Source organism: Brachyhypopomus gauderio, unplaced genomic scaffold (genome assembly GCF_052324685.1).
Source record: "Brachyhypopomus gauderio isolate BG-103 unplaced genomic scaffold, BGAUD_0.2 sc60, whole genome shotgun sequence".
NCBI lineage: Eukaryota > Metazoa > Chordata > Actinopteri > Gymnotiformes > Hypopomidae > Brachyhypopomus > Brachyhypopomus gauderio.
The window spans coordinates 2,404,627-2,432,379 of NW_027506881.1; the positions used below are offsets into that span (position 1 = coordinate 2,404,627).

At 41.6% G+C, this 27,753-nt stretch overlaps 1 protein-coding gene across 6 annotated transcripts in view; it reads left to right on the plus strand.

The window, feature by feature from the left end:
* LOC143489302 (uncharacterized) overlaps nt 1-24,816 on the plus strand; it is a 37,358-nt gene extending 12,542 nt beyond the window's left edge. For 2 of the 6 annotated variants that reach the window (XM_076988226.1, XM_076988225.1), the window contains exons 2-6: nt 18,335-19,227; nt 19,332-19,397; nt 19,484-19,519; nt 19,617-19,886; nt 19,973-24,816. In XM_076988226.1, coding sequence (XP_076844341.1) covers nt 19,026-19,227; nt 19,332-19,397; nt 19,484-19,519; nt 19,617-19,886; nt 19,973-20,199 — 801 coding nt within the window. In that variant the 5' untranslated portion in view covers nt 18,335-19,025 and the 3' untranslated portion in view covers nt 20,200-24,816. Of the gene's footprint in view, nt 1-4,921; nt 4,953-15,393; nt 19,228-19,331; nt 19,398-19,483; nt 19,520-19,616; nt 19,887-19,972 lie in introns of those variants that run through there. The other 4 variants (XM_076988223.1, XM_076988228.1, XM_076988224.1 and 1 more) reach the window with 4 other exon arrangements.
* The last annotated feature ends 2,937 nt before the right edge of the window (nt 24,817-27,753 follow it).

The window sequence follows — 27,753 nt, forward strand, 5'->3', positions numbered from 1 at the left end:
GGTTGGTAGAAGCCGTGGCCGCACCCCAGTGTGGCGGCCTGCACACATCTACATCTGTGACGTTCGTTGGGCCATGTGCTCCCGGTCCGCACTCAGCGGTGGGGCTTAAGCGGCCTAATGGCCGGTTAGGGCGCGAGGGCCCTGTGACCGACCGGGGCGTGGTTATCGTCTTGTTGACGGCCCGGTCGGTTCAGGGTCCCGCCCAGGAGGCGAGCTAACCTATGTGTTTTATGTTTTCAGCTCCAGGACTGCAGGGAACGGGTCCCTGCCTGGTCTGCGTCCTGTGACGAGGAGCTTATGTGTTTTGTGTTTTGTGTTTCAGCTCAGGACGGCAGGGAACGGGTCCCTGTCTTGTCCCCGCCCTCCCGCCCCTTTGTTGTGTTTTGTGTGCTGCCGCTGTAAGCCGCACATCCGGAGGGGAGTGCGGCTTTGGTGGGGGGGTCTGTCACGTTGTAGGGGGGCCCCCTACTGGTCGCCCCCGGTTACAGCGGCAGCGGTCCTGTTTTTGGTCACGTGATGTTCGTCCCTCAGGTGGGCGGGACCCGTGATCCGTCTCACCTGAGGGTCGTTTGTTCGTCTATATACGTCTTGTCTTTGTACCAGTTGACTGCTGGTTATTATTTCCTTCATTTGGAACAATGCACGGGTTTTTGGTTTGCACACTTTCTATAAAACCATCCTCTTTCCCTGAGACTTGGTGTGATCGCTTCCTTTTTGAGTTGCTCACCCTGCCCGTGTGACGGACGTATTACGCCAGCATAATGGACGCGCAGTAACAGCGCGACGAAGTGTGTGTCAGATGAAGGACACAGACAACTCTCTTCCCGGGCAGTCGGACTTTATTTCTGCACACAATCAGCAGTAACACCACTTAGATGCGGCTTTCGTACCCTCTCTCTCTGGCGATGTTCTAAAATTCTGCCAGAATGCACATACCCTCGATATGTACTCATGTCCACATACACACTTGAACGCTACGCCACCGAAGTGACGGTAGACATTACTACTCAGACATGAAAAGAAAATACAACGCTACGTGATCGTATAGTGATTTAAGACAACGTGCCGTTCTTTTTACATAGCTCCGTTGACTAGCCCGGAATGGATAATATTTCAAGGAATAATTGTGAAACAAAATACAGACACTTTACAACATACCTGCACACAATCAGCAGTAACACCACTTAGATGCGGCTTTCGTACCCTCTCTCTGGCAATAAAAACATTTGTCTAGTGAGTGATTTCAATGGCGGAGTCCGCTAGCATAGCGTGGTTAAGTCTCGAAGGTTTTAAACAATCAAAACGCTTCGCTACACAGAAAAATCTCATATTGGTTCGATGCTACTAATGTTAAAGAAGAGCATGTATTAAACCTATAAGTTATTAAATTATTATCTGACTTGAAATGGTGAAATCATTTCTGGCGCTCATTTTCACGACTCACCTCTGGCGATGTTCTAAAATTCTGCCAGAATGCGGAAAGCCAGAGGAACAAAACGCGCGAAAGTAGTTACGTAGCTGACTGGCAGGATGTTGTTATTGTATAACAGAAGTATACAACTTGTAATGAACAATGAAATGTTAGAAAGAAAAGAAACAATTAGATTTGACGGACTGACACCTTGCAATTTTGGCTGAATTAATTCATAAATCGCTAGGCACATTTTTAACTCTGTTACACCCGTCACAACCATTACAATTTTAAGCATTTTAAAGTAGGCTACGTTATTCAAAATTCCAGCACTTTTCAAACGTGGAACACAGTGCAACATTAAAATTATTCAGGTAAATGTTCCTTCCCCTGTTTTTGAGGGGTGTTTCTTTACACTACCACATATCGTTACGGAGAACACTGCAAAAAATGACTTGTAAAACGTGCTCGTGCTCGCAGCGTGCGGAGTCGAGCGCTACGGTCAGACGCAAAAGTAGAACTGAGCCAAGAAGAAAGCAAAAATATATATTTTTACTAGGGAAAATAAAAATAGTAATGCACAGTTACGTGGATAAGTAACTTTAATCTGATTACTAGACTGGAAATAGTAGCGCGTTATATTACTCGTCATCCACGTGTCATAATGAGAAGCAGGATTGTTCTGCCTGCTCTTCACTATTGCTTGTGAATTGCATGCATTAACATATGTTGGTTTAGGATCACAATATCTCCTTAATGAATGAGCTGACCTTGTGTTTATAGACCCACGTGCTTCGTGGTTTCCACTGTGACTGTGTAAAACTGAAAGTTGAGAGAACTTAAAATAACAACATACAAAAAACTTTGACATTTGTTGCAGAAATGATGAATTTATGAATTTTTGGAATTACTCAAGAAAGAATTCTGCTTCCACGTCTCACTTGATCCGTACACATAAATTCTACAGCACAAATGTGACATCTTTTGCTCACACCAGTTTCCTCTCCTGCATTGATTGAAGTTTAATGAGGACATAAACACAGACGTTCATTCTGCACGTTGTGGCCTTTTTATTCTGTACCACCAGGCCTCATAAAATATAGACAAAGAATTTATATTGACCTGGTGGAAGTTTCTGGTTTTTATTATTTCCTGTCCAAGCTTTATGAGATCTCTTAACAGTGGCTTTTGGGTAGGCCTCGGTATGCTACACAGTAGTAGTAGAAGACACCATTTGAGGTTAGCATTACTGTATTTATTGCATTTTTGTACATTTCCTGTGAACCTGAGGTCCTTGAAAATGAAATCATGACTACTGTTTGATATGTAATTCCTTCAGTGTACCAGTGGAAATCCTGGTAACTGGGAAACAAGTAGCTGTTTTTGCGATTGTTTCTGTAAGGGGGACTGTTTAAGTTTAGGTTAGTGTTAGGGTTAGGATTAGGGTTGTGAATGCACTCAAACAGGGTTCATACTGGCCCATCAGTATAGTTGTCAATTAATTTCCAGGATTCCAGGGTTAATTTTCAGGGTTCCATTACTTTGAACACACAACATATGTACATACATCTCATACATACTGTACACCTCTCTCTCATACCCACTCCACACACACACACAAACATACATACATACATCTCTCACACATACTGTACACCTCTCTCTCATACCCACTCCACACACACACAAACATACGTACATACATCTCACACATACTGTACACTTCTCCCCCATACTCACTCCACACACACACAAACATACGTACATACATCTCACACATACTGTACACTTCTCCCCCATACCCACTCCACACATACACAAACATACGTACATACATCTCACACATACTGTACACCTCTCTCTCATACCCACTCCACACACACACAAATATACGTACATACATCTCTCACACATACTGTACACCTCTCTCTCATACCCACTCCACACACACACAAATATACGTACATACATCTCACACATACTGTACACCTCTCTCTCATACCCACTCCACACACACACAAACATACGTACATACATCTCACACATACTGTACACTTCTCCCCATACCCACTCCACACACACAAATATACGTACATACATCTCACACATACTGTACACTTCTCCCCATACCCACTCCACACACACAAACATACGTACATACATCTCACACATACTGTACACTTCTCCCCCATACCCACTCCACACATACACAAACATACGTACATACATCTCACACACATACTGTACACTTCTCCCCCATACCCACTCCACACATACACAAACATACGTACATACATCTCTCACACATACTGTACACCTCTCTCCCATACCCACTCCACTCACACACAAACATATGTACATGCATCTCTCACACATACTGTACACCTCTCCCCCACACCCCAGTTCTCAAGCCATTTGTGTCCCCCCCACCTATGAAATCAAAATTGCGTCCATGGGCACGGGAGAAGAAGTCTATCTGTGAGCGTGTGTGCTGTGCTGAAGACGCTTCCTTCCACTCGCTGAACTGAACTGCTGCTGCAGCGCATCTGGTGTTAAAGGAAGAGAGAGGTCGGGTGTGTGCGAGGTGGTGGCTCATTTCAGGGCATTGTTTTTAATAGCTCAGGTTTTCAAAAGATCATTTCAAACCGTCTTCAGTAAAATGTTAACAATAATTATTATTATTATCTTTTAATAATAACTTTTAATAATAATAATAATATTATTATTATAAATAATAATGACTTTTTTAAGTTTCAAAAGGGCACTTTAGTTCATGAAGGGCAGAGTTGGTGGTGCTTTAGCACCACCTGATGTCTATGTGTGCACGCCTATGGACCGGTATGACGAGGGAGATTTGAAGGTGATATGTCAACTGAAATGTGAACTACAAGAATTATATAATAAAAGCAGAATATTCACTGCTTAGGCTCAGAACAAACTAGGTAGGTACTTTATTGATCGTGAAGGAAATTTAGCAGGAAATTTAATTACCACGAAAATTGAGGGAAAAATGTAAAATTATTAGCGAGACAGTTAAAACAACAAGATAAAAACAATACTATTCTATCAATCAGACAGGGAGATAAAATAATCACATCCCCGAAAGAAATTAACACAGTTTTTAAACACTATTACAAAGATCATTATACTTCAATAGGCTCATATAACCCTGAAGATTTAAACTTTTTTTTCCAGAAGGTAAAATTACCAAAACTCCCCTTAGAGGAAAAAGATTGTTTACATGCTCCTATAACACAAGTGTTACGCTTCCCTCTACAACCCCTCTTGTTTTGGTTTGTTATATTTCATGGTTTCCCCCTTGTGTACTCTTATTTTGAAATTCATCATTGAGTCTGGTTTCAATGTTTTTCGTTCCCTCCTTCTTGTTTGTAACCCCGCCCCTCATTAGCATTCCCAGGTGTTTGTACTTAGTTTTCCTTGGTTTGTCCTGTATTTAATCCCTGGTTTCTGTATAGTCTGTGCTAGTCATTGTTGGTGTTGGAAACAGCGCTGTGTTTCCTGTTTCAGTCCTGAGGTTCATGTAAGTAAGTCTACTTTTGTTGTTTTAGTCCTTTATATTAGTGATGGGCGAATGAAGTTTTTTTAAGCTTTAGGGCTTTCCATGGAATTGGGCCGAAAATGATTCGGAGCTTCGGAGCTTTAGTCAAAGTAATAACAGTGGCGACATCTAGTGATGATGTGGTGCTACTGCAGGCGCTTAACAGTGAGTTGTAGCAGCGGTATTTCCTATGTAATGTCAGTGGCACAACTGGTTAAGCACGTCTTGTAATGTGTGAAGCTCCGGTTCGAAACCTGCTTAAATTATTAAATAATGTTTATTATTATTTTTTAAATAATAATAATAATAATAATAATAATTATAAACTCTACTTCAGAAATATAAAAATGCTGTTTCTATGAGTAACACGAACAAAAGATTTAGGAAAGATTTTTATTAAGAAATAAAACTTTCAACAATTGTTGGTTTCAGTCTGCTCCTTTTTTGGCTAACTAGTTCTCCAGCTTTAGAAAATATACGCTCACATGGTACAGATGATGCTGGTATGCACAAATATTTTACAGAAAGTTGACACAAGTTTGGATAAATTGCCTTTCGTGCAGCCTAGTATTTTAGCGGGTCCTCTTCTCGAGCCAGATATGGCTCTTTCAAATATCTACAAAACAGAAAAAAGCCGATGAATGACAAAAAAAAAAGCATTATTCTGAAGCAGATTCAACAATAATTTTAACATGTAATACCTGTGGATCTCAACTGTGGCACTGGCAGATGCACTAGTAGCATGTTGATGGGACTGAACATGATTGTCCAACAAAGCCCACAAACTCATTGATGGTCCTGGTTCAGGTGCACTTGCCGTGGATGTTTCCTGGCCTTTTTGGTCAATGAGTCCAGCACACTCCCGTGTTAGCCTGTCAACGGCGATGTGTGCATTTGTAGAATTAGTGAATGCTATCTTTTTGTATCTGGGATCCAGTAGTGTTGCCAAAGAAAGGGAGGTGAGTTTTTCCAATCCATTAAATTTATCATTTAAATTTATGCGCAAGTTGTTGGCCAGAGTGCCAGCAATGCCTGAACCCATTCTCGCACATTGCGCTGCAACCAAGTGCTTCAACATTTTACTTATAGGAATTGCTTTAGAGCCGGACACTCTTCTCTCCCCTGACAGTTCAACAGTTGCCTGATTAAAAGGTTGCAGTAGAACCAGGCACTGATTGATACTGACATAATCATCTGCAGTGAAAGGTGTAATGTCTGTGACCAGTGATGCTAGGGCAGCCCCCAGTGGTTCTCTTTGCTCATATAGCCGTTGAAGCATTGAATATGTGCTGTTCCACCGTGTGTCCACTTCTTGGATCAACTTCATTTGTGGCAATCCCATGTTCATTTGAACAGCACTCAACTTCTCCTTTGCAGTAGTGCTGGATTTAAAGTGTCCCACTATTTTGCGGGCCCTACTCCGAATGGATTCCAGTTCAGCAGTTTGACCAAGGGACTTTTTCACGATCATATTCAGCATGTGAGCAAAACAATTAATGTCGCAGGTTTAGTTGGTTGACACTTGCAACAATGTTGTGGGCACCATCCGTAACCATGCCACAGACCTTTTCCCTGATTCCCCACTCAGCCATCACATTTGCAGTAACCTCAGCGATATGAACTACAGAATGGCTCATTGGGAAATACTGTACCCCTAAGAGTACAGTTGCCAGATCCATGTTCTCTGTGACAAAATGGCATGTTATTCCAAGATAAGCATCCATATTAATGGAGGTCCACATATCTGCTGTCAAGCTGACATTTTGTACTTCAGCTAAAGCATTTTCTTTGGCTGTGATGTATCTGGCATCCACCATTGCCGTAACAGCTTTGTGGCTTGGAATGGTATAGGAAGGGTCAAGGAGTTTGATAAAATTCCTAAACCCTTCATCCTCAACCATTGAGAGGCTGGCCATCCTTGATTATCATGTCCACTAAGGCCTCATCCAATCTGTGCTTTCTGGATACTGTGTATGAAAAATATGAGAATAAGTTTCTACATACAGAGTCTATAGCAGCTAAGTCATTTGATATATTATACATACTCATCAGCTGACCATCAGGACCTCCAGCATTTTCAGTGGAATTACTTCGCTCGTTAGAATGCCGAGAACGCAAGTGCCTCAACATAGATGACGTGTTGTTGTTGTAACTCTTGGGTACAAATCAAACACCGTACCTGTAATAATAGAAATCGGAAATAGAATAGAAATTGAATGGATCTTTTAATTGAACGGTTTAGTTGTGAAGCGTTTGTTTGCTAGAGATGGGTCTAACATAGTATAATTAATTTGTGGAGAAAGACTGGTTAACAACTGGCTTTTTTTTGTTATTATTTTTTCATGCAATGACACTCAGTAATGTTAGGTGGGGGGGCAGAGACCAGACCAAGTTACAAAATATAATTAGTTTATTATTATTATTATTATTATTATTATTATTATTATTATTATTTTAAGGTCAATAATGATTACAAACTCTGTATTCTAACCCGGGTCTCTGGCACAACAGTGAGAAGCGCTGACTCTGAGCTAACAAATCAGCTTACATCAGAATGAGCAGAAGGAGCCGACTTGTTTAATATAGTGTGTATTTGTAATAAGAAGAAATAATAATAATTTAATTTGTAAAACGCTTTTCTCAAACAAGACTCAAAGCGCTAACAATGACAGAAAAACAAATACATAAACATAACAAAAAACAAAAATCAACAAAACACGAACATCTATCTCTGTACAACGCGAAGTAATGCCAGTGTCCACAGTTGTCATGCTGACATGGGTCGGTGCGGAGGTGTGGGGCAGGAGCAAAATAGTCCAACACAGGTGAAGCCCACACAGGTTCCCAATGAACCCGATCGGGCAGAGGGGCATGATTATTAAATGTCTGTCACTGGATAGGCACAAAACATAAAAACACAGGGAATATAATTACCTTATTAGGTTGAATGAGATCAAATTGATCCCAAACCATGGATCTTCGTTTGCCTGAAGTAGCCATCTAAATCAAAATACTGCACCTCACTAAACTCACTAAACTCCTCACAAACCAACATTGTTAAGGCCTAATGGTGCGTCTTAAATACTGTGTTTAGTGCCAACCTACTCAACAGCTGATTTGACAGCTTTTAATTCCTGAACCAATGAATCACGCTCAATCACTTTGAAACGCAATCGACCAATGAACCTCGGACTGAATCAATGATAACGTTTGAAGCTTTTAACGTCATCGATCACGTGACCCTCGCCTTTTGAATCAAGCTCCGAATCTTTGCCTCGAATCAATCGGTTTAGAATCAACAATACAAGCTCTGAATCTTGCGTTTCATTTGCCCATCACTACTTTATATAGTTTTATTAAATGAGTGGTGATGGCAAACTGAGGCTTACTGAATCAGTGAAGCCTTTTTCCTAACTGTATCGAAGAAAGATTAATTATTTGGAGCTTCATAACACCGTGGACTTTAGTGTAGTGATGGCAGACGAGGCCTGATTGGTGTATGGCACATTTCCCCAAACTGTGTGGACACGGTGTTGAAACAGTGTTGCTGTATCACTTAATGGCGACATCTACTGGATTTAAAGAGTCATTGCAGGTAACTTCAATAAAAACAGGAAACGGACTGAACAAGGTTCATTCACAAGTTTCTATTTAGAAACATCAGCTGCTTTAAAATATTTGGGCTCAGGCGATTGCGCCGTTTACATACAATTTCTCCTGCTTTTGAAAAGACCCTTTCACAGGGCACTGATGACGGCGTACATAGATATTTCATTGCCAGTTTATATAAAGCAGGGTAATGAAGTCTGTGTTTCCCAGTATTTTAATGGATCCTGTGATCAGAGATGTACCTTTGTACCTCAATAATTGAATCAGTGGTGACATTTGATTTGGACTGGCTGTCCTTGACGTCCATGTCCAGCTGCTGCCACAGGTTGTCATCTGATGAATAAATTTAATGTCTACATTTTTTTAATCTACATTTACTAATTACGTATTTCTAATCACATGGAATGATTTGCAAGAATAATACAATACAAATAAACACAATTAACAATCATGAAATACCTGAACTGGGAGCAGACGTTTGAGTTGAAGGTCCAGCTTGGTCATCTTCTATTTGTGTTAGTACAGCCTTTCTCATTTCTGCTGCGCACTCCGGTTATAATCATTTCACTGCTTCATTGGCTTTTGACGCACTTAAGAATGCCATCGTCTTGAACCGAGGGTCCAGCAGTGTTTGTATTGTCATTACACTTAATGACTCCAGGTTGAACAGTGTTTCTAGCAGTCTTTTTTTTAAGGTTTTCCACAAGATTAATAGCAATTTCCGTGGTTACATTTAATGCATTTCGTTGCAGTGAGTGGTGCAACATTTTAAGCATTGGGATTACTTTTGATCCAGACACTCTTTTTTTTCCTCAGAGAGCTCCACTGTTGCTTGATTAAATGGAGCAAGCACACGGAGTGTCTCCTCTATGATTTTGTAATCTTCTGTAGTTAGCTGAGGTATATCACTTTTTAAAGAGGCCAGGGATACCAACACCGACTCCTTCTGTTCCACAATGCGTTCCAGCATTATATTTGTGCTGTTCCATCTAGTTGACACCTCAGTCATTCATTTCTTCACTGGTCCTCCCATCTGTAGCTGAACTTGTGCCAGCTTCTCTTTTGCTGTAGTACTGGTTCTAAAGTATGTTACTATCTGCCTTGCTTTATTTCGGACATCAGTGAGTGTCTCAATTTGGTCGCATGATTTTCGAACTTTTAAATGTAAAGAATGCGCTATGCAAATCGTGTGCCTGATTTGGAGCTTTTTGACACATGAAATCATGTTTGCAGCTGCATCTGTGACCAGACATGTCACTTTCTCTGCAATGGTCCACTCCTCTATTAAGTTTGATTTTACTTGGGCCATATTTTCAGCCGTGTGCTGCTGAGGAAAGTGTTCCACTCCCAGCATTGATGTACACAATGTGTGGTTCTCACTGTCCACATAGTGACAAGTCACGGCCAGGTAGGCCTCCGTGTCGATGGGTGTCCAGGTAGGCCTCCGTGTCGATGGATGTTCACATGTCCGACGCTAGGCTAGGCTAACTGTAACTGCACTCTTCAGTTCTTTTTTTTTTTACTTGCTCCTTTTTCTCCTCATACCTCTGGCTAATCATGGTCTTGATAGCCTAACATTAATAGCACAAATGGAGTACATTAATGAATGACAGAACATGCATATACGTTGTTAATGTGTATTACACCCAATCATCAGTTTGTTTCACGTACCTTTCTGATTGGCAGAACATATGAGGGCTCCAGGAGTTGGAGCAGCTCTTGTCTTCCGGCTGACAGTCTGTAATTATCATATTCACTCTCCAATCTCCTGCTTTCTGGAAGCACCAGGGTTGATCACGTGCGTGTCAACTGGTTCTTCCTTCTCATGCCGGAGTTCTGTCGAATTTTCCTACCCATCGAAAATTCCTACCTAGGCTTACTGCGCATGCGCAAGTCACAATTACGTCATGATTTTGGTGGCTTAATGATTTGACATTTAGGCTGTCAATTTCCTAACTATAGTGTTAACTTAATGCTGGTTTATAATGACACACAGGATAAAAATATGTTCATACAAAGATGTAAACAATCCAATTTCCTTGTATTAATATTAATAATACATGAATAAAACTTTTAATTTAAAGATTATCCTACCTTTTTAAACGCTGATTTGCACTACATTATGACGTTTCCATAAGGTAAACAAACTTTACAGAGATACGTTTACAAATACGGTTACAGTAAGACGGCTCCTGGGAGCTAATCCTACATTTCACCTACAAAAGAAATAAAAGTTAAATGTAATAAAGGTAAAAGTAAAACAATTAAAATATCCTTGATAAAGAAATTAGAATAACCCTAAAGAAAAATATCAACAGTGAAAACGAGAGCTGAATAATCATTTACCTTATTCTCAGTGATGAGATCAAAATGATCCCACACGGGAGAGAATTTTCTCTTCCTTGGTTGATCCATTGTATTTAATGACAAGCCAAAAAACCAATTCAACGCAAAGAACACAAACTTCATCCAACAAAACCCACAAACGTGTAGATACATTTTCTCCCTTATAAATACAATTTGGCGCGTTCACAACCAAACGATACAGGAACTGTGTTGGTCACGTGGTTTTCCTTAACGTGATCCACAAACCGACACGGTTTCACCTTGTTTGCTCGGCACATGCTCCGAGGTTTGTGTTGTCAGACCCATCACTATCTTAAGGTTGGTTAGCAAGAGCAGAAAGTGGAGGGTGGATTTTGGAAACTGCAGTTTCACTGTTTGAATGAGGATCATTGCCTGAGTGGATAGTGGCCCACATTTGGTTTGGACATTGGAAAAAGCATGAATTGACCAGTTACCGGCAGACAGTAGAGCGTGCTTGGGAGGTCCAGCGTTGGAGCTTTAGCACCTGTAGCCATTAACAAGAAGGTACGAGATCATTCGCTTTTATTTGTTGTTGAAACTAGCTTAAACTAGGCTTTTTAAAAAGAATCAAATCAAAGTTTATTTGTATAGCGCTTTTCACAACACATGTTGTCTCAAAGCAGCTTTACAAGATTTACCAGATTAACAATACTATGGGTCCAGAACCCTAATGATCAAGCCAAAGGTGACAGTGGCGAGAAAAAACTCCCTAGATGGTGGGGAATAGGAAGAAACCTCAGGAGAATTAAGACTCAAAAGGGAACCCGTCCTCCATTGGGCAGCCCGTTAACACACAAATTGCACAAAATACAAACAAATACACAAGTCACACACAAATCACACAATCAGACTAAGTAAAAGGTAAAAAAAAAAGTTCTGGGTTTTGATATTGTCACTGTAAATGTCTGTTGATGAACGCCAGGCTTTCATTCCGTGTCAGGGGCAGTGATGCTGGTATGGTAGGCTCCAACTGCAGTGTTACTCCCCAGGTGAACCTCGGAGAAGAAAGATACGTGATGTGGTAAATATGTAACAGATTAATCAAAGGCCAAAGTAAACAGAAGTTTTTAGTCGGGATTTAAACGTTGAGACCAGGCTGAGTCCTAAATAGAGGCAGGAAGATTATTCCACAATTGTGGAGCTTTAAAAGAAAAGGCTCTTCCACCTGCTGTGATCTTTTTGATCTTAGGAACAGTTAATAACCCTGCGAGCGAAGTGAACGTGCTGGGTTATATTGTTCAATAAGTTCACCAAGATGGTCTGGTGCTAAGCCATGCAGTGTTTTATATGTTAATAAAAGTATTTTATAGTCAATACAGAATCTAATTGGCAGCCAGTGTAATGACGATAGTACGGGACTAATGTGATCATAATTTTTTTAGTTTTTGTTAACTCGTGCTGCTGGAGTTTGTTTATCGATTTACCAGAACATCCAGCTAGGAGACTGTTGCAATAATCAAGACAAGAGGATATGAATGGATAGATTAGCTTTTCCGCATCTCTAGTATTTAATGTTTCTAATTTTAGCAATGTTGCGTAAGTGAAAGAACGCTACCCTAGTTATATTATTAATGTGTGTATCGAACGAGAGATCTGGATCTATTGTGACGCCCAAGTCCTTTACCTCTGCGCTGGGGGTTATAGTAAAAGAATGTAGATTCAATGCTACATTACGTATCTTAAGAAAAAGTAGTATCAATCAATCAATCAATCAATCAAATTTTATTTATATAGCGCTTTTTACAACAGTTGTTGTCACAAAGCAGCTTTACAAGTGCCGAGTCCTAGCCCCCAGTGAGCAAGCCAAGGGCGACAGTGGCAAGGAAAAACTCCCTAGTTTTTTTTGCATGAGGAAGAAACCTTGAGAGGAACCAAGACTCAGGGGGGGAGCCCATCCTCCTCTGGCCGACACCGGTCACCATGACAACAACAACAATATAGACAAAGAAGAGAATGAAAAGGAAAAATATGTAATAATGTCCATCATGATGTATGCATCCGGTTAGGCAGGAGGTGGCTGGCCCAGGATGGATTGCTGGTCTCCTCATCTCATTATTCCTCAAGCAGGCGGGCAGCCATGTGGAGAAATGAAACAGGGAAAATTAGCTCTGTATGAGGACATATACAAGACAGGTGAAATTATAAACATTTCCGGAGTGTGGCAGCAACTCCGGCATTTAGTTAAATTATTACAGCCTAGCTAAAAAGGCAGAACCAGAAGGTAACATAGGCTTGGGGGCATTCTGAGACAATGGCATCCGTCCACTGCACTGTCAACAAACTTGAGTGACCACGAGCAGTGACAGGACGACAGCACCAGCGCCCCAGTCTACCATAAAACCCTTCGTCTATGAACCCCTGGATCTGTACTTTTATCTAAGGGGGGATATTAATTATCAAACGCTAAACTAAATAAGTGGGTTTTTAACCTAGACTTAAAGATTGTGACTGTGTCGGAGTCCCGGAAGCATTTAGGAAGATTATTCCAAAGCTGGGGGGCCTTACAAGAAAAGGCTCTTCCCCCTGCTGTTACCTTGTTAATTTTTGGAACTAATAAAAGACCAGCACCCTGTGATCTTAGTGGGCGTGGGGGTTCGTAATAGGAAATAAGTTCCTGGAGGTATTCAGGAGCAAGCCCGTGCAGTGCTTTATAAGTTAATAAAAGAATTTTAAAGTCAATACGGAATTTAACTGGGAGCCAATGCAGGGCTGATAGGACTGGACTGATATGCTGAAATTTTCTAGTTCTGGTCAGAACCCTGGCTGCGGCATTTTGAACTATTTGAAGTTTATTTGGATTACTATTTGAACATCCTGACAGTAGTGCATTGCAGTAGTCTAATCTAGAGCTAACAAAGGCGTGCACCAATTTTTCCGCATCATCCTGTGATAATGCATTTCTTAATTTAGCAATGTTACGGAGATGTAGAAAAGCTATCCTAGTAGTATTATCTATGTATTTATCAAATGATGGGTCAGAGTCGAGTATGACGCCTAGGTTTTTGGCTACTGTGCCAGGTGTAATGGGGTAGCCTGCGAGATTAAGCATTAGATCTGGAATTTTCTGTTTTGAGGCCTTAGGGCCCAGAAGGAGAACTTCTGTTTTGTCCTCATTTAATTGTAGGAAGTTTAGAGACATCCAGCATTTAATATCTCTTACACAGGCCTCAATTTTTCTTAAACTGAGTTTGTCATCAGGTTTGGCTGATATGTAAAGTTGAGTGTCATCTGCATAGTAGTTATGCATTACAGCTCCATTTAGATTTGGGTGACCCACAGAAGCTGGAGAACACTGCTGTGATACAGGTACAAGCTGGGTTAGTTTTGGTAGCCGTTAGCTTTTACACCTAGGGTTGTTTTGACTAATGGCGTGCTTGTGTATGTTGCAAAGTGCTGGTGCCTGTGGGGACAATAGCCACTGTTTTTCTTTTGTTTTTGGGTACCTTGTTTTTATTTTCCTGTTTCCTTTGTACTGTTTTGTTTGGGTCTCTTGTTTTAATAATCTGAGTATATTGGGTTGCCAAAAATCATATATGTATATCAAGTTCCTTTTATTTGTCTCCCAAGGGAGAAATTTTTCTTAGACAGAGGGCATACTGCTGTACAACACACAACATAAATGGACAAACACCATGTGAACACACAACATATCATAAAAAGTGCATTTGGTGCGTGACAGTTGTCATTACAAAAAACCAGACACACGGAGGTACAGTCAAACCTTGGTGGTGTTTAGCCTCTTGATTGACAGTGGTACAAAAGAATATTTGTACCTATTATGCCTGCTTAACAGAACCCTATACCTCCTACCTGAATTCATGAGCTGGTACTCAGAAGACAGCACATGTGTATTATCTAATACAATGTTCATTGCCTGTCTATATAATTCCTGCTCCAACAGCTCCTGCGGGCTAGAAAGGGTAGGAATGCCCATAATTTTACCTGCAGTCTTAACCAGACTGAGAGTTTGAGTTTTTGATTTAACTGTTAAATTACAAAACCAGCCAGTAATACCATATCTCAGGATGGATTCAACAGCAGCTTTGTAGAAAATCAGTGTAATATTTTTACAGACCCCAAATAGTCTTAATTGACGCAGAAAATAGAGACTCTGATGAATTCTGGAACAAACGCTAGCCACCTGTGTTCTCCAGCTCAGGTCACTATCTATGTGTTAGGGTCAGAGGTGCCTGTTAACAGACTCAGGAAGACCATACAGGGTTGCCAACTCTCACGCATTGAGCGTGAGACACACGCATTTGACCGTTTTCACACGCTCTCACGCCACACTTCCGATATCTCACGCCGAAAAAAAATTTTATTTACCTCAGAGCCACATATGATTCAATACGTTACTAGTTCGCTAGCTCTGGCGCCATCCACCGGCGATATAACACTGAATCTGTGTCCATTTTACGTTCGCCCCCCCCCCCCCCCCCCCCGCTCAACAAAATACACTCGCCACCGGCTCCAGGTTAAAATCTCACTCCAAGCGAACGTCAAAAGTTGGCAACCCTGGACCATATCATCAGAATATTTTATCATAAATTGGTTTGCCTCCTTACTAACAGTCATTTGTATAGAGTGAACAAGAACGGAGAACTGACACTCCCCTGGGGAGCACCGGTGCTACATACAGTTATGTCAGATAGACCACAACGAGTGAGGTTTAATCGTGCGCTATCAGACAAAAAAGAATAATACCACTTAATTAAAAATGGATTCACATTTGCCTGAACTAGCTTGCTGAGATGTGGCTGTATAAGATTAAAAGCTGAACTAAAATCGATTAAAAGTAATCTGGCGTATGCATTTGGACATTCAATGTGTTTCAGGATCAAATGCATTAGTCACTATGGCATCACTTGTACTATGGTTCTTTGTATAGGCAAACTGAAATGTATCAAGTAGTGGCTCCACTTGAGATTTAATCTTTTCAAGCATAAGCCTTTCAAATGATTTAAAAACATTTGATGTAAGTGTCACTGGTCTATAATCCTTATCTTCCCGTGGGCTGGCCTTTTTAGGGACTGGAATAATAAGAGATTTTTTCCAGAGTACTGGCACAGTATGAATATCTATGGAAAGCTGAAATGGTTTATGCCAAACGGGTGACAACTCTTCAGCAAGAAGGCCGACATACGGTCTGGGCCCGTTGCCTTGTTGGTACGTATGGCCTTCAAGACTTTGGTCACTGCTTGTTGTTCAATTAAAATTCTATCCCTGTCTGTCACACATTACATTATCTAAAACTGCAGTACAATTGCTCCTAATTCCTGTATCGAAGCGCATATAAAAATTAAGTTCATTTGCCCTAGCTATTTCATTAGGGGCAGACAGAGGTTTCCTTTTTTCATTCATATTTGTCTGATTGAAACCCACAGATCCTTTGTGTTGGATGTAGCCAAGTTCTGTTGTGCCTTATCCTTGGCCCACAGCCGGGCTGCTCTTAAATGGGCATTGATGTCCTTCTGAGCCATTTGGACCCCTATGGAATCACCAGAGAAAAAAGCAGCTTTCTTCCTCCTTATACATTCCCTGATATCCTTATTAATATATGGTTTATTGTTTGGATATCTTTTAACAATTTTTTGAAAAATGGAGTCAACACAAAATGTAATATAATCTGTGATTACTTCCGTAGCCCTATCTATGTCTGCCCCCTCCAGGAGGATATCCCAGTCTGTACAGAGGAAACAGCCTTTCAGCTCTTCCTTCTTTTCATTTGTCCAGACCTTTACTGTTTTCATTTCCGGCTTACAAGACTTAAAAACTGACCGATATGTTGGGAGCAGGTAAATAACATTGTGATCAGAATTACAGAGAGGGGGTCTGGCTTTGGCTATATAGGCATTCTTAATATTGCCGTAGCACTCGTCCAGTATATTATTTTTCCTGGTTTTGCATTTGACATATTGATAAAAACCAGGAAGATTGTTTACCAATTTGCAGTGATTGAGGTCACCTAGTATAAATATAGGTGCATCAGGTTTGCCCTCCACCAAACGGTGCACCCATTCAGTAATTTGTTTAGCCGCCCTGTTAGCATTCCCCCTTGGTGGAATATGTACAGAATATTGGTAAACTCCCTTGGCAGGTAGTATGGCCGCAGGGTAACGCACAACAGTTCTAAATACGGAGTGCATACTTTCGCTCTAATTGCGATGTTCTGACACCAACTGTCACATATATAAACGCACACACCCCCCCCCCCCCCCTTTTACTTTGCCCGAGTTCACGTCTCTGTCCAGCCTCACGTGGGAGAAACCATCAATTTGTATGGTGTTATCTGGTATGTCATCTCCAAACCACGTTTCGGTGAAAACCATTAGACCAGACACTCGAAACTCACAACAAGCTCCAACCTGCTGACTCAGATCGTCCAACTTATTCCTGAGGGAATGGGCATTGCAGAGGATCACCGGCGGTAGCGGCAGTTTGTTTGCTCTCCGGACGCGCTGTCTAATGCCGCCTCTCCGTCCCCTCTTCCTGGGTTTCCTCCGCCCGCTATGACTTGTATCACTGGACAATAGTAACTCCCTTGGTACATTGTCCAGCAAGCCGATTGGCGGTGAGAGACCAGTGAGCCGTAGTTGGAGCAACTCCGATGAGCTGTAGGTTTGCTGGCTCCCGCTCGCAGTCTCAACGGCACCGCCCCGAGTAGTCCAGTGAGACAGCACTAGCCATGCTAATGCTACAAACATGATCCTATTTCGTTTTCCTTCCCCCGTCCGCCGTTCAGGTTTAAAGAACCCAGCAGTGCATAAAAAATCCAACGCTCTAACAGCCCAACATGAACCAACATTGGGCTGAAAGACAACAAACACCCCTACCACAAAGACAAACAGCAGCAAATACCCTCCTCCATGTTGCCTGCTGAGCAGCGCCATCATTGAAGCTAAAGGGTACTCTGTTCCCTCCTGGCTAACTAGTGTGGCCTTACATGATGAACGACAGTAGCCTACCTCCGTGTACTGTACATATTTAACCATAATTTGGAGAAGTACTTGTGCTGTGTAGGTGGCTTGGAAGTGTACAGTGTGCAGCTGAAAGTGAACTTTTTTTGGTGTGCAAGTAGTATATATCCTACACTACCCAACACCTTTTTGAGTGATTTATGTCCCTTGAGTGACGCGTTTGATTGACAGATCACCCCCCCCCCCCCCCCCCCACAAGGGGGAAGTCTGGGGTGGGGGCGTCCCCCCACAGATCACACCCCCGCCACACCTCACCTGTTGGTGCATGATGCCTTGACGTCGGTCACACTGTTTAGTCAGACACGAGACATTTAAATATGTAGATGTTGAGGCGTTGTTCTTTAAAATGGTATATATAGTTGGTGTTGCGTGCCTGGAGTGCTTGTTGTGTGCTAGCGTGTTCTTTTGCAGGTGTTCCACTGGAGGGCGAATTTGGAGACGAAATGGAAGACAGGTGCTGCTGATGACGGAACAACGGGATTGGCTGTTCAGTAATTGGTTCCCCGTTTTAAGGAGACTGTCTTTCGTATGGGTTTGTCAGTTCACCACGCGGTCCTCTTTAACCAATGCATTACAGTGGGGTTTTGAATTGTGGTTTTGTGTATGTTCGGGTTAATGCCGATTTGAGATATTACTCCCTACTACGGTCGTTGAGAGCTAGATAGGTGTTTTAACGCACCTTACGAGATGTTACATTGCCAAGGCCGTGTAGAGTAGGTCTCTGGTTTCTGATTTGTGTTTGTACGTTTACTGCTGACTTGAGATATAGCTACTCCATACTCGAGGCGCTAAGAGCTGCTTAGGTGTTTTAATGCGCCTTATGAGTTATTACAGACATATCAGACCTTGTGGGTCCATGTTCTTTTCTACGTAGTTGTTTCATTTGTATTTTTGGTTTGGGTAAGTGCCTATTTTAATCGTCGTTTTCTCCTGTTTTGGTGAGAGAATAGGGACGATTGAATTGTGTTTTTGTTTCTTTCTTTTGGTTTAGGGTAGTTAAAGCGGGGGAGGGCTTTAGCTTGTTCTGGTTGTTATTTTGGCACGAGCCCGTTCGATGTTGTCTGAGTTAATTCATTTGTATGATGTATGATTGTACTTGGAAATGGAATATGGACATTACAACACAAATAAGATAAAAGAACCATGTATGAATGAACCTTGCTGTGTGATGTTTTGGTTATTTATGTTGCTTCCTTTTAGAACGAGCTATCTTGCACAAAGGACCGTAACAGTTGGCCCCCACGACCCTCAGTGTGACGACTCCATTCAGACACCATTTTGGACAATGGACTCCCACATTCTCAGTAAGTATGTTTTGTTACAGACTTTTACCTATTTATAGTATGTAGTACTATTTCTGTGCTGTAATCATGTTCTTGCTTACTTAACAGGGGTTTTTGTTGTGTAGGTACACCAGAGCATGAAACAATACGAGCCATTAGAAACATTGAAGGACTATCACAACTTTGTGACGGTATGTTTCTTCTTATTCTAAAATTGTCTTTTAATATTTGTTGTTGTTGTTGTTGTTAAGCATTATTATTTCTCATATTTCTACAGAAACTGTGAACACGTCGGGGTATTTGAACCCTCTTGGTGAGTTATTTGACCATTTAATATTGGGTAATCGTGTCATAACTGTCTGTGTGTGTATAACACAACGACTTCTAATTTGTGTGTTTGTGTTCTGTAGTGGGGCTGACGCGGTTGGTTGAAGCAACTAACATCTTAACGCCGCTGGGGTTCGACGCTGTCCCCAGCACATCGGCCTCATACCCCAAGGACATCACGACCGGTGACATCCATCACGCGTCTACAACATTTAACCCGTGTTTAACAAGCAGTCCTGGGGTCGTCCCAAAAGACCCTAGAGGTTCCGATCCACGTGGAAAACATGTTAATTTTGGCACCGACGGCTCGTGTAGAAAGCGGTTTACGTTGGAAGACAACTACAAAACAATCAGTAATGAAACACAAATTAAATCACTATTGTGATCATAACACTGTGTTGTATGCACGCTTGTCTAATAACTTGAAATCTTTTCACAGATTTGTGCAATGACGATCTGTCAGTGTATGAGGTCTGCGCTGATCCTGATCTGGGGGTCATTGGTTGGTCTGACGAGTTACTAAAGACGTGGAACGATAACAGTTTTTCAGTAAAGGAGGACGACGTTGTTGCTGTTTGGCCGGACGATTGTGGTCTAAACGCCGTCCCAGCTGTTGGACTGGATAATGGACTAAACGCTGTCGCCACAGCCGTGCGGCATGATTGACTAGATGCTGCCTTGCCGGAGTCAAGAGACGTTTGGGATGAACTAAAACCCAACCAGGAGCATGAGCGGCAATATCAGGTTGGGCGATATGTTAATTCTGACAATGCTGGGGAACTCACAACATTGGTGAGACAGATGTCGCAGGAGATCACGAGAATCTCCATCGAGCAACGCAGACAGGCCGCTCTAAATCGCAGATGCGATAACGTTATTCAGAGGCAGGTTGCGCGTATTGAAGCTTTGCACAAAGACGCGCAACGCAGAGAATGTTGTAAACGATGGGGTTAAAGATGTGTTGAAACAGGTTGAACGTGTTGTGGTTTTGTGTAAAGACAATACAGATAATTCAATTTTAAAGAAATTCATGAAATGTGTAAGGACCATGTTACACACAGTAAAAAAGTGGTAGACCTAATGTTTAGTTTGAACAGGTTTTTACAACTCAAATTATCCTCGTTGCAACCTGTTGCTGGTCCCCCTTCTTCCAGATAAGCATAATTTTTATCGATAAAATACCAGGGGCTTACACATTGTTGTTTTCAGAAAAGTAACTTTAGCATTGTTCAGGACGTGTGAAGTAAATCAACTCATCAGCACAAGCTCGAAAGTACTGGCGTTATTTAAAATCTTTGCGGTAAAACAATTTGTTTGCGGGGGGCTAAACAGTCATGGTGTTTGGGTGAAACAATCAGCGCGATAGTGCTCAAATGCGATCAAAATGCTGATCAAATGCTATGTCTAAACGACGAGTATGAGACTGCTGTTGACGAACTTGTTAATAACCAACAAGACGATGTAGCCACCAATGTCAGCAATGTGCACAGTCTTTTACAAACCACATTAGATAATCGGTTAACAGCCAGCAAAATGATATAGGTGTGATGGTGACGATGTGGGTCAATCGCCTGATTTTTTTTTTTTTTTGTGTAATGACGCCTTGTATGAAGTGTGGGGTCATTTGTCACTAAGCGATCAAATACGTTGTCTTAATGACGAGTATATGTACGCTATAACGACCCTAGAAAGTGACATGCAAAATAACACGCAACACATAAACACAGAACAGACGGGGTGTGGTGTGCAGGTCCAAGGCCGTCCAACAATTGACCCGACAGCACCTAACTTTGGTTTGTCTACGGGTAACATAGCAGAATTGGAGAGAGATGGCGGTGTTGTAAATGATTATACAGTTGTGCCTAGAACTAGGTTTAACAGCATTGTTACACAGGTCATTGAATTTACGCGATGCCCCAACCACAGACCTGGCGTCATATGCGGCCTATATACACAACGTGTTGTCAAATTGTGGCATTCTCCAGGACGCTGGCTGGCGATGGTAGCGTTATCGACATTACCCTAAGAGGGAGTAGTTTAACATCTGATGTAAATGCGGTGTTGTCTTCAAGAGATGGTTATAGCGTAGATCGGTTTTCAGATGCTATGGAAAGGGTTATGCAGAGTAACAATTGCATTAAAACGGATGATAGTTTGTTGTTGACAGTCTCGATAGCCATGGGTAAAAATGGTGGTGTTCGTCGCAAGCTGCGCGACCTGGTACACGATCAGGTGATCAAGAAGAACAGACTAAATCTTTTCTGCCCAACAAACGTGTCATAACATGTTTTGCGATCTGTGTAGCTTTTTCTAAACCCACACGCACTACACGTTAGATTCTATAACTGAACAGATACAAACACCGGCTATACACGCGACCATAGAGTTGGGTTTGGTGACATTGGGCGTTTTGAAAACAAGTATGGCGTTAAAATAGTCGTTTTCCACAAGTCTCCTTCGGGTGACTTGGAGAAATATCAAACAAATGACCAACCCCACACAAAGACAATGTTCCTGTACCTCCATGACGGTCATTATTACTTAGTCAAAAATTTGAAAGCGTTCATGGGTGTGCCATATGTTTGTAGGTTTTGTTATACGGGATACACCAACGCCAGAGATCACAGCTGTAAATATAGCCACAAATACCCCAGACAAGTTAAATATTGTGACGACTGTTCACGTTACTGTAAGTCCGCATATTATGAACAGCATAAGAAACAGAAACAACTGTCTATTGCAGATGCGATGGTGTCTTCATGCAATGTAAAAAAGTATTGCAAAAAATGTGGACGACGTTATCACATTAGTTTAACAAAGCCTAAACCCCACTAGTGTGTCGGGCCGTTGTTCATTGCGGTGAAGATTTAATTTCAGACACCATTCATCAGTGTTGCATACAGCCGAGCAAATTTAAAGAGCCTAGCGACTCCTACATATTTTTTGACTTTGAGACACGTTTTGAAAACAGAAAGCATGAGGCAAATTTTGTCTGTGCTATCACATTTGACCGTGTTGAATTCACAGCAGAAGGGTCTGACTGCATAGACCGCCTCATCAAAAAGTTTAGAAACCCAAAATATGGGGGTTACACATGGCTGGCACACAATGCGGCCGGTTTTGACAATTTCCTATTATTGGAAAATTTTTCTAGAGTGGGGATTGCTGTGAAAATCACTGATGGGGTGTAGACTAATTTCCATGTATGATGAAGCATACAAACGGCGCTACATAGACTCATTCTTTCATACCGATGCGTCTGGCTAAAACCACATCGGCTTTTAATCTAACTTGCTCTGACAGGGTATTTCCCACACAAATTCAATTTAAAACAAAATGAGAACTATGTGGGCCCATACCCTGGAAAGAGTTTTTACAGATATGACTCAATGAGTGACAAAGACAGAAAAGAGTTTGACGAATGGTACAACACGGTCTCTGATTGCGTGTTTGACTTTAAAAAGGAGTTGTATGTTTACAGCAGGAACGATGTTTTACTGCGGGAAGCGTGCATCAAGTGTCGCGATCAGTTCATCCAGTGTACAAAACTGGACCTGTTTAATTACACAACATTTGGCATTATGCTGTATGTCCGTGTACAAGACATTATTTTAACCCAAAGACACGCTAACGCTGACACAACAATGCATACGTTAATCAACACAAGACATTCTCTAACGCGTCTATCGAATGGCTTGAGTATGTCAGGTGTGTAAGAGATGTTGACGTGCACCACACCCTAACCCACGGGGAAATGAAGTTTGGCACATATGTGGACGGGTATTATGAAAAAGATGGTGTGCGAAAAGTCTTAGAATTTAACGGATGTATGCATCATGGTCACGAATGTCGTTACAATCCAAACCAGGTACATCCTATGTCTAAGGTGTTGTATGGTGATTTGCGGAAACGGTTTGACACCAAGGTAGAGACACTTGTTCACGCATATGGTATAGATGTGGAGGTATGTGGGAATGCCAGTGGACCGCGACTAAGAGGTGTGATCCGGGTGTCGCGCCCGAAAGACTGAAGCCAAGAGATGCGCTCTTTGGTGGTCGAACAAATGCATATAATTTGCAGTACAAAGCAAAGGCTGGTGAGAATTTGATATTTGTACTTCACCAGTCTATATCCATTCTGCCAGGCCCAGAAGAAATATCCTGTAGGGCACCCTGAAATATTTTTCAAAATAATTAAAGCCAAACTGGCACAGACGCATTATTTTACAAACGGCGTCTAATGAGCTAATTTTAACACTGTGCGAGGTCGCTCTTAACACGGTTAATGGTACAATACCTCTCGCATCAACACAATATCGCAGCCTAAAGAAGAAGAGGTCTGAAATTAAATTTATTGCTGATAAAAAGGTTGGTGTTTCATGGAAAAAGAAAATAATTAATCAGAAAGGGGGGTTTTCTTCTACCGTTGTTGAGTGTTGCTTTACTGTTTATAACGAGTTTGAGAACTGCCAAAATAAGCCGGAGAGATGGAGTTCGCTGAAAAAATGTTTTTGGTGCCACAACACCAGTTGGATAAGTTAAAGAACGAGAACAACCAGGGGTCTATCAGACAATTTGTAGAAAATGACCGACATGTCGATTAGAAATATTTTGGCTAGGAGGGATCTTGATGCCCATGAGAAGGCCAAACTTTACAGAACTGTTACAGAGATACTTATCCATTGTTAAAACATGGTAATATGGAGACCAACATATTAACGTTGTCATTACAGCCTGCGGATGTTGTTAATAAAGAAACGTGTGTTGTTGATCAGACGGGTGACCTTCAATAATCGACGATGTTCTAAAAAATGTACCATCGGGAAGCAGACAATGTTCAGTATGTTTTAGATAAAATGTCTAAATCAAAAGAGGCGTCTTCCTGGAACGAATCAGGCGAATTTGTCTTAAATGGACACGCTGTTCCTGGGTCACACATACTGGACTTGCTGAAAAGTGTCACCGGACCACATAATGTTAGCGATAATCGCAGACCATTTCTAAAGGCTTTTGCTGTTTTAAACATACCTCTTTCCACCATACCAAACAAGCATGTCAGGCAAAAAATTAATTTGTTGAAAAAGCCTGCCGACTATGCGACACCAAGAGATGTTTTATAACAGTCTGTTAAGAGTGAAACCCCCAATTTTGTTTCACCCCTTCTAGATAGAAGTGTTTGGTTAAACTTCTAAAATGTTATATATTTTTATTTGATTGTTTACATGATGAAATGATTCATATTGTCAATTGTTTATTGTTTCTAAATAAATAAGTTTAAAGGGTTGTTTAAATCTTTGTTTTTATTTGACATCTTGCATAACAGTGCTCTTGTTACACAAACATAGAACCTTTTTGAACATGTTGCACACACAAACCTTCTGTTCTTACAAACACATGGAAACAGACGTTTCACAAAGTTTGAAACCATATCATTTTTTTACCAAATTAAAACTTTGGCCATCACCTTAACTGCACCGTCTAGCCATGTAGTTTAGAAAAAACAGTGTTTGCCGCATGTGGTTGATGTAAAGTCTTGTACTTGTCTGGTAGAATACAGCGTTGTCGTGCATGTTTTAAGAAAATTGCCAATCATTTTAGGGAATTTGTCAGTCGGGTGCATTTCCAAAACTGTCAAAAAAACACCCCACACGATCTTCGCTTATGTAGACAGCAAGCCAGTGTTCACCAGGAAGATCAGACGGGTGTGTATTAATAATCACCATAGCCGGTAATTTCCTTATGACATTCGGAGGTAATTGGTCACATGCCAACACGCCAAGAAAATGTGTGTGTGTGATAGCCACTTTACCCATTACAGCAGACAGCTCTAAAGTATTCATCAGTAAAAATCCACTAAAACCTGCCTACGGTTCGATACTTCAATGATGCTATCAAAAACCGCATACACAACCAAATTTACAGTGTGTGGGAGTGGTTCTCTGAAACGAGTCTCCAGCCTGATATTACCCGATTTGACCAAAGACACGTGTTGACCACACTCTTCATCAGGTGTTAGATTAAATGCATACAGTGTGTACCCCTGTAGGAATTCCTGTCTATCAATAGGCAGTGCTTGGTTTTTCAGATGTCTTCCTGACGCAAGTGCCAGCTGGAAGAATTTGCGAATGGCGGAGCCGGTACGGTAATCGGGCTGATGTGGTTTACCTGGAAATTGTTGACCGTCTAAATAGACGGCAATAAATTCCAAGTTGTAATGTTTAAATGCGAAAGGGTTTTTATTATAAGTACCAGTGAACGCGTCATTATCAACCATCGCTATTATCATAGACTTTGGTAGAGTCCCCAAAAACAAATTTTCCTGGTTAGAAACACGCGTTCCGGCGGGTATTGAAAAAATGTAGACATACTCTGTCAATAGGGTATTTGGCAGTTGTTGACAATGCCTGAGCATGACCCAACCGCACAGCTGGTGACACCGATACTTTTTTGACAAATAATGATGCTGTGAGAATGTTTTGTTTACTTTGTATGCTAGTGCAGCATGCCGCATTAGACAGAAATCATCTTTACTACGTGTCATGTGTATTTTTATATCCACACCATTCAGCATCAATTTCTCCTGAAAAAATGTCACTATGAATTGGTGTCAATAGTTCCACCACGTTACTAGCATTTGTGAATGCGGCCCTCTGTCAATCCAAGATTGTCCCCGGCAGGGTCTGTTTCATCCATATATCCGGCGGTGTCCAGATAAGAGTCCTGCAGAGAACACTGTTTCCAGGGTGTCCCGACCATAGTTAGCCAGACAATCTATCATGCAGCGGTATGGGTAAGTACTCGAAGTGTGCGATACCAGCCTGTCGCCTACGGACACGTCGACCTGCGAAAATATTGTGGCTCCTGGATAGTTTATCAACCCCACAGCGGCTCCATCATCAATATCTCTTCCGTCAGGTTTTGTGATTTTAAGTCGGAGGTACAATACAGTGTTATTTAGATCCACATAATCTTCACCGTGCCCCGCTATAAAAAAACTCCAATGGCGCGGTGTCAGAAATTGCAGAGAGAGGCGGAATTTTGATATAGGTGTTTTTCTCGATAGCTGAAACAAATCCAATTCTGATTTAATACACTCTTCACACATGCGATGAAGTAGGGCCATGATCAGAAAATGGTGTTAACAGTCTTTTTACAGGATGGTGTTGACTGTCTCCCCTTGCTCTTTCTTTTCGACACTGTGTTTTTTCACCTCACGCTTGGTTTTCTTAGCCGGGCGGCCACGCCTCTTACCAGGGGGCCGTTTCAGATTTTCGAGCTATCACCAACATGCCTGATCCATCTTGATTATGCGCCATCATGCACGTCAGACCGTTACTGACAACGTCGCTTACAATGTTTTTAGCAGCTGTTTTTAGATGTGGTTTGACTATATTAAACCCCGATTTGATCAGAGGTATGGCCATTCTGAATAAATTTCTAAAAATCCCGCCGAAACCAGCGCCATACATTGTCGGGCTGCCTGTATAGCCGGGCATGTGACCCCCAGCCTGATTTTGATATTAAGAAATCGTTCAGGATCCATAGCTGGTCTGTTGAACGGATCCATTTCAAAATCTATTTGCTTGTTTTACAGGTCTAAAATGCAGTTTCACAACCACCTTCCCATAGGAAAAATTTACGTGCTGGTTCTGATCAGTTTTCACCTCTATATCTGTGTCTTTGTTATAGAAACGTAGTGTGGCTTGTTGTATCTAATTGTGACAACATCGTGGTTGTTCCCCGATATGTACACATCTTAACGGGTCCAAAATGGTCTCTGTTTTTTATATATAATAATAATATTATTATTATTATTAAGTTTATTTTTATAGCGCCTTTCACAAATCCAAGGTCACCCTACATGGACATGGTCATACATAAGCAACTTAATAAAAGAATTGGTTAAAATTTGAATGCTGTCTCTTACCTTTTCATATTGTAGCTATGATTTGTTGCCTTGCTTGTATGGAACCTGGCTTAGGCTGCGCATTAATTTGTCCTGGTTCTGGGTCTGCTGGTTGCTCCACCGCCTCTAACAATGGCACGGTATACCTGTGCGCAACATTGTGCAGGACCACACATGCCCTCACTATACAACAGGGGCGGACTGGCATACATTGCTACTGGGGATTTCCCCGGTGGGCCGATGGGTTAGTGGGCCGGTGGGCCGCCGGCCGCCGGTGGTTTAACTCGGCCCGTGGAGGAGCCACTGCCGCGCACT